Genomic DNA, 12,301 nt, shown 5'->3' with positions numbered 1-12,301 from the left:
ATTTTAAACTGAATGGACTAGAAAAAAAGAAACTTCTCTTCTTTTGTAATATGGCATGGCCCCAAACAATACTATTTTATAATTAAACCTTTTTATAAAAGGAAAGGAAGGTCAGAAATTCCACAAGGGCACAGAGGAACCTGACATTATTCCTCCCTCTAACCAAATGGTTTTATATTAAGACAAGTCTTGACCAGGCATGGTGACTCATGCCTGTAATCCCAACACTTTGGGAGGCCAAGGTGGGAGGATGGCTTGAGCTCAGGAGGCCAGCCTGGGCAAGATAGTGAGACCTCATCTCTATAAAAGCGAAAAAAGGGGCCGGGCGCGGTGGCTCAAGCCTGTAATCCCAGCACTTTGGGAGGACGAGGCAGGTGGATCACAAGGTCAAGAGATCGAGACCATCCTGGTCAACATGGTGAAACCCCGTCTCTACTAAAAATACAAAAAAGTAGCTGGGCATGGTGGCATATGCCTGTAATCCAAGCTACTCAGGAGGCTGAGGCAGGAGAATTGCCTGAACCCAGGAGGCGGAGGTTGCGGTGAGCCGAGATCGCGCCATTGCACTCCAGCCTGGGTAACAAGAGTGAAACTCCATCTCAAAAAAAAAAAAAAAAAAAAGCGAAAAAAAGTTTAAACCCACAAGTGTCTTAGAGACCAGTGACAAATATCTTATGCCCATTGTTCAGAAGGGTTCAGGGGAGCCTGACATAACTCATGACACCGTATTAGGAAATGTGCCTCCCACTGCAGTTCTCCTTTTTTTAGACGGAGTTTCATTCTTGTTGCCTAGGCTGGAGTGCAATGGCGTGATCTCAGCTTGCTGCAGCCTCCATCTCCCAGGTTCAAGGGATTCTCCTGCCTCAGCCTCCCAAGTAGCTGGGATTATAGGCATGCACCACCACATCCAGCTAATTTCGTATTTTTAGTAGAGATGGGGTTTCTTTATGTTGGTCAGGTTGGTCTTGAACTCCTGACCTCAGACAGCTCTCCTTCAAAGCTAGGCAAGGGATCATTCCTCACACCTCTGGAGCCTCTGCTGCTTCTAGTGGTTCCTCCTTACCAGACTTACAGTCTTCTACTTATCAACCTGTACCTCCTCCATAACAACCTGTTTACCCAGCATTCCCAGAAGTGCCCAGTAGTGCTGAGACACCCACCAAAACTAGAAAACAGGCTACTCCCTCTCAGGGAATTAACAAACAAAGAGGCAGGGACCATTCAAATTTATATTCTTCTCTCAATGTCAGACTTAGCCCAAAGACTGCTAAAGAGCAGTTACCAGTTGATGTTATACATTGCAGGGGACACCAAAGAGGAAACTCTACAACAACAACAACAAAATGATAATTTGGCCAGGTGCAGTGACTCACACTTGTAATCCCAGCACTTTGGGAGGCCAAGGTGGGCAGATCACAAGGTCCGGAGATCGAGACCATCCTGGCCAACAAGGTGAAACCCCATCTCTACTAAAAATAAAAGTACAAAAATTACCTGGGTATGGCAACACATGCCTCTAATTCCAACTACTTGGGAGGCTGAGGCAGGAGAATCATTTGAACCTAGGAAGTGGAGGTTGCAATGAGCCAAGAGCCACTGCACTCCAGCCTGATGACAGACTGGAGTCTCAAAAAAAAAAAAGAAAAAAGAAAAAAAAGATAATTCAGCAAACCCAACTGCTAAACAGGCTGCATCCCTTTCATTTATAGCAAGGGCTCCCATCCCAGAAACTATAGCTCCTGAGCTAGTGCCTGTAGACACACAAACCAGAAGGCAGTGGGTATCCAAACAGAAATATTCACAAGACCCTAATGATGGGGGACCCAAAATTCAAAATTTTTAATACCTTAAGCTCATCAATGGAAATTAATCAAAGGGAGTTACACAGTTTCAGACACCTAGGAAGAGATGCTCTAACGCTTTGGTCACATGAACCCTTAAGGGAATAGGCTTAGCTATTACTGCAAAAGCAGACACTAGAGCGAGACCACTTTGCTCTATCAATAACCCAGAAGGGAAAATAAGGCCAAATGATGGCACTACAGAGAAGAGGAGGGTACCCAGGGGAAGACTGGCAATTTTACTTTACCTAAGTTCCACTAGTAGAAAGATTTAAGCACTTACTGGTCTTTATAAATATTTTCATGGGATGGATTGAAGCCCACTCCACCAAAATAGAAAAGGCCTAAGTGCCTCTTAAAAGAAATCAGTCCTCGAGTTGGGCTACCTAAGTCATTCCAAAGCAACAATGGCCACTCTTTTGTTTCCAAAATAATCCAGCAAGTGGCTACCACTGTAGGAGTAAGTGATCATTTACATGCTTCCTGGAGACCTCCATCCTCAGGAGAGCTAGAAAAAGCTAATCGTCAAGAAAGCTCTGGCGAAGCTCTGGCAAGAGACTTCTGAGTCCTTATTAAAGTGATTGTCTCTAGCATTCCTCCAGGTAAGAGTGGCTCCCAAGACCAGTCTCCAACCCAGCCCCTTTGAAATATTACATGGTCTTTTGAGTCTTCACAGGGATGCTTTATAAAGGCATTGGGAAAATATACCAATACAGATCCTGTCTTTGAGGCAGATCAAATTCTTCTGGGGCCTCATTTTACTAGTCAATCTGCTCCAGATATTAAGAGAAAGTTACAAAAACTGGCTGTAGGTCCCCAGGCACCAATGAATGAGATAATTAATGTAGCCTTCGAGGTCTTCTATAATGAGACAGAGTAGAACAGGCTAAAAAGTGAAAGAGGGAAGAGGCAAGAGACATGATAGGCCTCCAATTAATGGCCCTTGCTATCACAGAGAACAAGCCACCACATCCAGACCAAGCCCCAATCTGGGGACATCTGCTACATTTAAAACCAGGACACTGGTGCCAAAACTGCCAGACCAAGAGACAAACTGCCCAAATGTCCACTCCACCTAGGCCATATCCACAATGCAGAGCTGCTTGTCACTGGAAGCAGGGCAACTCCAGAGGGAGAGAGGGGCTTCCAATTCCTTCATGGCCCTGACTAAAGATGGAGGAGACCCAAGGCTAACACTGGCTCCTTTCTGTCGTTCAGTCCTCATTACCACAGAGGAGCCCGGTGACCCAGGACGTGGCAGGTGTAGCTAATTGTCCGTTACATACAGGGACCAGCCTGTCCATCCTTACCTTTAGCCATGGACCCCTGTCAGCCAAACACTGCACTGCCACAAAAATTGATTTAAAAAAAAAAAAAACAAAAAACTAGGACCAGACACTTTACCCAACCTTTAACTTGCAGACTCGAGGACCTGAATGCTTAACTCCCTTGTTGGGGCAAAACTTCCTATCTTTGTTGGGGACTTCCTTAAAACCAACAAAACCAACTGAACCCCTTCTCATAGCAGCACTCTCAGTAGCCCAGCTGACCACCATAACATGCCACAGTCCAGAGAATACAGGACATTGCCAGCTAGGTACATCTCTCTAGGATAAAAACTGTTGGCCAGGCGCAGTGGCTCAGGCCTGTAATCCCAGCACTTTGGGAGGCCAAGGCAGGCAGATCATGAGATCAGGAGATTAAGACCATCTTGGCCAATATGGTGAAACCCCATCTCTATTAAAATACAAAAAAATCAGCCAGGCATGGTGGTGCATGCCTGTAGTCCCAACTACTCAGGAGGCTGAGGCAGGGGAATTGCGTGAACTCGGGCGGCGGAGGATGCAGTGAAATGAGATCGTGCCACTGCACTACAGCCTGGGCAACAGAGCAAGACTCCATCTCAAAAAACAAATAAACAAACAAAAACAGTTTCATTTACATTTCCACAGGACTCTTCATCAACAATCCTTTTGTAAGGCTATAGCAGAGGTTAACATTCCTTTTCAAGAAAAGACACCAACACCCCAAATAAAGAGATTAATATTACTTTAACATAAGGTAGTCCCGTCTCAGGTCTCCTATTTGTAGGAGCACTCTTTGTTCTGCTTGCTGAATAATGATGTGATGCTTCACTCTGCTACCTTTCATGGGATCTAGAATAGCCATCTTATTACTACTGACCTTTGGTCCTTGCTTGTTTAATCTCCTTGTAAAGTCTGTATCTTCTAGGTTACAACAATTCCATGTCAGAATGATGGTTATGCAAGGATTTCAACTTATCCCAGTGGAAGATATGACCCTTAATACTGTCAATCAGGCAAGAAGAGACTTTCGGGCCCTGGCTAGGCAGGGACACAGTCCTGTCTCAGCATGAAGTAGCTCCAGAAAAAATGACCCAGCCCTCCACAGTTCATAAGAACGTGGACCCAAAGTCTCTGCAGGGGAAAATGAGGTCAGTTAGATAGGGTGGTCACAGTCTCCTTTAAAGGGGAATGAACCTGCCAGATTGAGGGAGAGAACAAACCACCCAGTGGTACATAAATGCATCAGGCTTCCGGTTAGAACATCCTGCAGCAAGGAGGATGAACAGCAGAAGGGAAGATCCCCAAGTTCACACAAGTGCAGAAGCCTATGATTACAGTGTCCTTGGAATGACCTATGCTCATTTTAATGTTAAAAAACAGACCCCTGGGCGAAGAATTAAAATACTGAGACATGTGATGAGGTGTACTAGCATGCACATGCACATCCAGTAGACCGCACAACAGGTTTAATAGTAATGCCCATTCCCACCCCTTTATGAATAATCATGTAAATCTCCCAGAAAAGCTACTCACTGCCAGAGTTGTCTCATGTGTGTCTGAGATGGGGACTTGCTCTGTTGCCAGGCTGGAGTGCAGTGATAGGATCCCAGTTTACTGCAGCCTCAACTTCCCAAGCTCCCAGACTCTAGCATCTTCCCACCTCCGTCAGCCTGGCGAGTGGCTAGTAATAGAGGCATAAGCCGCTACGCTGGGCTAATTATACATACACATATATACATACTTATATATAAATATGCATATATGTAAACATACATACTTATATATAAATATACATATATATAAACATACATATTATATGTGCGAGGCTGGAGTGCAGTGGCGCGATCTCAGCTCACTGCAACCTCTGCCTCCGCGTCCTGAGCTCCAGTGATCCTCTCACCTCAGCCTACTGAGTAGCTAGGACTGCAGGCACTGCACCACCATGCCCGGCTAATTTTTGTATTTTTAGAAGAGACAGCGTTTCGCCATGTCACCCAGACAGGTTTCCCACTCCTGGGCTCAAGCACTCATCCCGTCTCAGCCTCCCAAAGTGCTGGGAGTTTAGGAGTGAGCGACCGCGCTAGGCCACTGTCTCACCGTCTTGGTAAATGCAAGCTGCAAGTGCGCGTGGCCCAGGCCAGGCTGGGGCGGGAGCTTCCGCCCGCTCGACGTGTACGAGGGTGCGCACGTGGAGGGCGGGAAGGAAGAGTGCGCATACGTGGAGGGCGGGAAGGAAGAGTGCGCATACGTGGAGGGCGGGAAGGAAGAGTGCGCATACGTGGAGGGTGGGCAGGAAGAGGGTGCGCACGTGGAGGGCGGGCAGGAAGAGGTTGCGCACATAAAGAGCGGGCAGGAAGAGGTTGCGCACATAAAGAGCGGGCAGGAAGCGGGTGCTCACGTGGAGGGCAGCCGCGAGGTGTGTACGTGGCCGGCGGGCTACTCAGCTGGAGGCGGTGGCGGCTGTGCGCGGGCCCCTCGGCTTGGAGCCGGAAATCGATCCCCAGAACTGGATCTTGGGGTGCAACGTTGGCGGCCCCGGAGCTAGGTACGCTCTTCGCGGGGTCCTCCCACCGCGCCGCCTGAAGAGCCTACGCCTGCTTCCTTTCCCCCCTAGCTGGCCCCATCCTCTGAGACCGTGCGGAATTCCCACCACCCTGTCTAGCCCTCGGAGCTCTCTGCCCTTTCCACCGTCCGTGACGAAGGCTCCCAGGTGCGGACCTCACTCCACAACTCAGGAGACAGGATCAGCTGCTCCATTTTACAGGTGAGGAAACAGGCCGAGGAACCGCAGGGGGCCGTGGTGGGCACGCAGAGAATACTCCGCTTCCTTGGGACTCCTGGCTGGCCCAGCCCTGCAGGTCAGCCCCGAAGCCCCCGCCACTGGGCTCCTCTGCCGCTTTCCAGGTTCCTGCGACCCCGCGTGTGTTCAGGTTCCACCGTGAGCGGGGCCTTCCTCTTCATAGGCCACTGTGCGGCCGGCCTTGGTTGGGTGGAACTTTCCTTAGACTGATTTGAGAACTGCTTTATGTTTTGGTTATGTGGCGTGTTTTGTTTTGATTTTTGATTTTTAATGTTCCCCAGGGTGCAAATGGTAGCTGGTGTTTTCTTTCCAAAAAGACTTTGTTTTTTCTTCTTCTTCTTTTTTTTTTTTTGAGATGGAGTTTTGCTCTTGTTGCCCAGGCTGGAGTGCAATGGCATGATCTTGGCTCACCGCAACCTCTGCCTCCCGGGTTCAAGCGATTCTCCTGCCTAAGCCTCTGGAGTAGCTGGGATTACGGGCATGCACCACCACGCCCAGCTAATTTTGTATTTTTAGTAGAGACGGGGGTGTTTCTTCATGTTGGTCAGGCTGGTCTTGAACTCGGATCTCAGATGATCCGCTTACCTCAGCCACCCAAAGTGCTGGGATTACAGGCCTGAGCCACTGCGCCTGGCCACTCCAGAAAGGCTTTCTGTTCCCAACCCCTGCCCAGTTTGATGGATGTGGAGTTTATGATGCTGGAGACCGTTTTACTTTTCTTTGTGGGTAAAAGAAACTTTTCTTTTCATCTTTAAAATTGTGAGCTCAGCCTTTGCTGACCGGAGCCACTGCCCTCGCCAGCATTCCCAGGCTATATTTGTTTAAAAGGATGTATATCAAACATGATGTTAGGAATAAGGCATCTTGAAAAAACAGTATTCACAAAAACGGCACTATTGTAATATTCTGAATTAATCTTAGCTCTTTTGACATCAGGGCCCAAAGCACTTGGGATTCCGTAATTATTTGACCTCATGGCTGTACTTTAAGACAGATTCTTTTATTTTTCTTGTAGTCAGGAAAGTAAAAGAACAAAAAACTGAGATCACATGTTGAAGTCTCAGTGTGAGGCCAGAAGGGAGGTTGGGGGAGGCAGAGAGGGCGGCTGAACGCTAAAGCCTGGGCCTGGGGTTTGCAGGATTTGGGGAGACAGGAGCTCAGGCAAAAGGATGTGTTGGGCAGAGGGGCGCCATCCCTAGGCTGCATTGTAGAGTGAGCATGGCCAAGCCAAGGAGCTGAGCAAGAGGACGGTTTCAGTCTTGAACCTGGAAAGAATGTGAGCTGGAGGAGGAACAGGTCCTAGGTGGCGGGTATTGGGGCTCAGGAAGGAAAGAACGAAGTAAAGTTTAGATGCTAACGGTGTGCCCTGTTTGGGGGGGCCTTCACATCCCCTCCCAAGTTGTCAGCCCTGGAGCAGGTCACACCACCCTGAATGATCAGTTTACATCCATTCCAGGATGCATTTTTGTTCACTTTTTTTTTTTTTTTTTTTTTTTTGAGATGGAGTTTTGCTCTTGTTGCCCAGGCTGGAATGCAATGGCGTGATCTCCCCTCAGTGCAACCTCCGCCCCCTCGGTTCGAGTGATTCTCCTGCCTCGGCCTCCCCAGTAACTGAGATTACAGGCATCTTCCACCAGGCCCGGCTGATTTTTGTATTTTTAGTAGAGACAAGGTTTCATCATGTTGGCCAGGCGGGTCTTGAACTCCTGACCCCAGGTGATCCACCGGCCTCGGCCTCCCAAAGTGCTAGGATTTACAGGTAGGAGCCACCGCACCCAGCCCTGTTGTTCATATTTTAACAGCTCTGAAGTTGGGCCGGGTCCCACAGTTGATGGTGTCTTTCTTCGTGTCATCGTTCACTTGGCAGCTTTGTGTCTGTCTTAGTGGCACAGAAAGTCACAGTGCCCTTAAACCCAGCAGCATCTTAGTTATGATGAAGGAATCACCTGTGGCCTGAGTTCAGTAACTGTAGAATTCAGAGTTGGAGATGCAGGTGGAGATGACCCCGCTTCAGCCTATACCCTTCTGTTGTTCATGTCTTGATATTTGAAAGTGCTTGTTTTAAAAAAAATGTGGGTAGGAGAGGGAAGAAACAGCTGGTAGCCGTGTCTCCTTTCTTGGTAAAATTGGAATGCCTATGACCACTGGTACAAGGCACCTTTGAGTGAAAGGCGTTTTGCAGCAGCCAGCCCGTCTGAATACTCTGATTAGGCCAGTGAGACCCAGGCTCCACCATCTGCTGGAGTCTTGGTGAGCCCTGGATCCATCCCATGACAGAAACCTCTTGCTGCCGTAAGCTCCTTTGGGGCAGAGACTGCATCTTCCTCATCCTTGGGGTCTCAGTGCTCAACATAGCGCCTGACACATAGGAGATGCTAAATTGGGGTTTGCTGAGCAGGAACCATATTGAACAGGTTAGGCAAATTGTCTTCCTCGTGGTGGAGTGAAAGTTTTCATGTTCAGGGTGACGGTTTCATTCACAGGTGTTTGTCCTCCAGGCACCTGCTCTTTACTGGTATGTTAGCTAACCTGAAGATCCCATTTCTCTCCAACCCTACCTTTCTCATTTCTTTTTTTTTAAAGAAAGAAAAAGAAAAAAAGAGAGAAAGAAGGGAAAAAAGAATGAAAGAGAGAGGAAGACAAAGAGGGAGATTTTTTTTTTTAAAGAAAGAGAAACAGGGAGAGAGAACAGGAGTCTTGCTCTATTGCCCAGGCTGGAATGCAATCTAAAAATAGGTATTAAAACCCTCTTTTATGCCGATAATTGTGCTTAACAGCGGAGACAGGAAGGAATAAGGGAAGAAAATAACAAACAGCCAACCAATATTTCATTAAGTCTGTGAAATGCTATGCAAATGCTGAAGAGTGATTTACTTCCAATCATGTGATCACATTCAAAATAGGTGTAATGTGATACTGAGAAAAATGTATGTTCTGTGGACCTGGGGTGAAGAATCCTATAAATACTCACTGAGTTTACTTGTTCCAGGTCTGAGTTCAAATCATAGATGTCCCTGTTAATATTTGACGGATCAAGGAGATAGAAAATTAACAATGTGGTGTCAAAGTCTCCCGCTATTATTGTACGGGAGTCCAAGTCTCTTTATAAGTCATTAAGATCTTGTCTTATGTATCTGGGTGTTCCTATATGGGGTGCATATATATTTATGATCATTGACTCCTGTTGTTGCATTGATCCTTTTACCATTATGTAATGTCCTTCTTTGTTTCTTTTAGTCCTTGTTACTGTTAAAGTCTATTTTGTCAGAGACGAAAGTTACAACTCCTGTTTTCTTCTTTTTTTTTTGCTCTCCATTTGATTGCTAAGTCTTCCACCAACCCTTTGTTTTGAGTCTTTGTGTGTCCTTGCTTGCTTATGAGATGGATCTGGATACAGCAAACCGATGGGTTTTGGCTTTTTATTCAATTTGCTTGTCTGTCTTTAATTGGGGCATTTAATCCATTTAAACTTAGGATTAATATTGATATTTGTGAGTTTAATACTGTCCTTTAATGCTAGCTAGCTATTTTGCCCATTAGTTGATACAGATTCTTCATTATGGAGGTACTCTTTACCTTTTGGTAAGTTTTTGGGATGACTGATACTGGTTGTTCCTTTCTGTGTATAATGCTTCTTTCAGAAGCTCTTGTAAAGCAGTCCTGGTGGTGATGAAATCTCTGAGTGCTTGCTTGTTTGCGAAAAATTTTATTTTTCCTGCATTTCTGAAGCTTAATTTGGCTGGATATGAAATTCTGGGTTGAAAATTCTTTTCTTTGAGGATATTGAATATTGACCCCCACTCTCTTCTGGTTTGTAGGGTTTCAGCTGAGAGATCTGCTGTGAGTCTGATAGGCTTCCCTTTATGGGTAACCTGACCTTTCTCTCTAGCTGCCCTTAGAATTTTCTCCTTTATTTCAACCCTGGTGAATATAACGATTATGTGTCTTGGGGTTGCTCTACTTGAGGAATATCTTTGTGGTGTTCTCTGTATTACCTGAAGTTGAGTATTTTCTTTTTTTTTTTTTTTTTTTGAGACGGAGTTTCGCTCTTGTTACCCAGGCTGGAGTGCAATGGCACGATCTCGGCTCACCGCAACCTCCGCCTCCTGGGTTCAGGCAATTCTCCTGTCTCAGCCTCCTGAGTAGCTGGGATTACAGGCACGCACCACCATGCCCAGCTAATGTTTTGTATTTTTAGTAGAGACGGGGTTTCACCTTGTTGACCAAGATGGTCTCGATCTCCTGACCTTGTGATCCACCCGCCTCAGCCTCCCAAAGTGCTGGGATTACAGGCTTGAGCCACCGCGCCCGGCGAGTATTTTCTTACTAGGTTAGGAAAGTTTTCCTGAATAATATCCTGAAGAATATTTTCCAGCTTGGATTCATTCTCTTCATGACATTCAGGTACACCTGTCAAACGTAAATTAGGTCTTTTCTTTTCTTTTTTTTTTTTTTTTGAGACGGAGCTTCACTCTTGTTACCCAGGCTGGAGTGCCATGGCGCGATCTTGGCTCACCGAAACCTCCACCTCCTGGGTTCAGGCAATTCTCCTGCCTCAGTCTCCTGAGGAGCTGGGATTACAGGCATGAGCCACCATGCCCAGCTAATTTTTTGTATTTTTAGTAGAGATGGGGTTTCACCATGTTGACCAGGATGGTCTCGATCTCTCGACCTCGTGATCCACCCGCCTCGGCCTCCCAAAGTGCTGGGATGACAGGCTTGAGCCACCGTGCCCAGCAAATTAGGTCTTTTCACATAGTCCCATATTTCTTGGAGACTTTGCTCATTCCTTTTTGCTCTTTCTTCTCTAATCTTGTCTTCTCGTTTCATTTCATTAAATGATCTTCGACCTCTGATACCCTTTCTTCTACTTGATCAATTCGACTGTTAAAACCTGTGTATACTTCGAGGCGTTCTCATATTGTATGCTTCAGTTCCATTAATTCACTTATATTCCTCTCTAGATTGTCTGTTCTCGTTAGGATTTCGTCAAACCTTTTTTCAAGGTTCTTAGTTTCTTTACATTGGGCTAGACATGTTCTTTTAACTCACAGAAGTTTCTTATTATCCACCTTCTGAAGCCTAAATCTTAATGGAACGCACTCATTCTCCATCAGGCACAGTTCCCTTGTTGATGAGAAACTGTGATCCCCTGTAGAGGGAGAGGCATTCTGATTTTGGGTATTCTCAGTCTTTTTACGCTGGTTTCTTCCCATCATTGTAAATTTATCCACCTGTCATCTTTGTAATTACCGACTTTCAAATTACTGAGTGGACGTCTAACTTGTTGATTCCCAGCGCCGGAATCGGAGCAACCCACTGCACTGCTGTTACAGCGGCGTTAAGATTCGTGATGCTTTTCTGCCCGGAATCTCCGGTCTGGCTTCCTTCTTGAGTCCCTTTTTCAATCAGCTGAATAGGTGACTCTGCCTATCTGAAGCTCCAAATGTTGACCAAAAGGGAACCCAATCCCGTTTACTCTGCATCAAGAACCGCCACACCAGGGCGCCGGCAAAACCGCCATGCTGGCCACAAGAGTCACGCTGGGGACCCGTGGGGCTCCTCTGCTGGGAATCTCCTGGTCCCTGAGCAACAGAAATTTGTCTAAGGCCGGGCGCGGTGGCTCAAGCCTGTAATCCTAGCACTTTGGGAGGCCGAGGCGGGTGGATCACGAGGTCAAGAGATCAAGACCATCCTGGTCAACATGGTGAAACCCCATCTCTACTAAAAATACAAAAAATTAGCTGGGCATGGTGGCGCGTGCCTGTAATCCCAGCTACTCAGGAGGCTGAGGCAGGAGAATTGCCTGAACCCAGGAGGCGGAGGTTTCGGTGAGCCGAGATCGCGCCATTGCACTCCAGCCTGGTTAACAAGAGCTAAACTCCGTCTCAAAAAAAAAAAAAATAATTGAAAGTGTAGCGTCCTCTCGTTCTCTGCGCTTTCACTGGGAGCTACAATCCTGAGCTGCTAGTAATCAGCCATCTTGGATCTCTCTCCTATCTTTCTCATTTCTAATGCTGGGCTTGCAAAATGAACTTTGAGACTTGGTCCACTTATTAATTGGAACTCACCTGTATGTCCACCCATTTGGTGACTTTGTTCCCAGAGAGCCTCACTAGTGAAGCTGTAGGATATTAGAATTCCAATCGCACAGCAGCTGTCTGTGCCAAGCTTGATGTTTAAACAAATGAGCAAGTCTCCAGCCCGGGAAAGTTGAAAAGCTGAGTGAGACTCTCCTGGAAACACAAGGCCAAAGTTTACCTTCTGCTTTGTCTCCAGAGAAGACTGGGCTGGACTGTGGCAGCCCTCAAGACTGGTTGGACTTGACCCCAGCTCTCCCTCCTCAACCTGTC

At 46.8% G+C, this 12,301-nt stretch overlaps 1 protein-coding gene across 1 annotated transcript in view; it reads left to right on the top strand.

Annotated features, from left to right (window-relative positions):
• The first annotated feature begins 4,234 nt into the window (after positions 1-4,234).
• FAM178B (family with sequence similarity 178 member B) overlaps positions 4,235-12,301 on the top strand; it is a 118,597-nt gene continuing 110,530 nt past the window's right edge. Inside the window, 4 exon segments of the mRNA XM_010352038.3 lie at positions 4,235-4,296; positions 5,264-5,433; positions 5,558-5,693; positions 5,851-5,912. Coding sequence (XP_010350340.2) covers positions 4,235-4,296; positions 5,264-5,433; positions 5,558-5,693; positions 5,851-5,912 — 430 coding nt within the window.

The sequence above is a fragment of the Saimiri boliviensis genome, chromosome 1, assembly GCF_048565385.1.
Source record: "Saimiri boliviensis isolate mSaiBol1 chromosome 1, mSaiBol1.pri, whole genome shotgun sequence".
NCBI classification, from domain to species: Eukaryota; Metazoa; Chordata; class Mammalia; order Primates; family Cebidae; genus Saimiri; species Saimiri boliviensis.
This window is presented reverse-complemented; position numbering and strand designations above follow the sequence as displayed.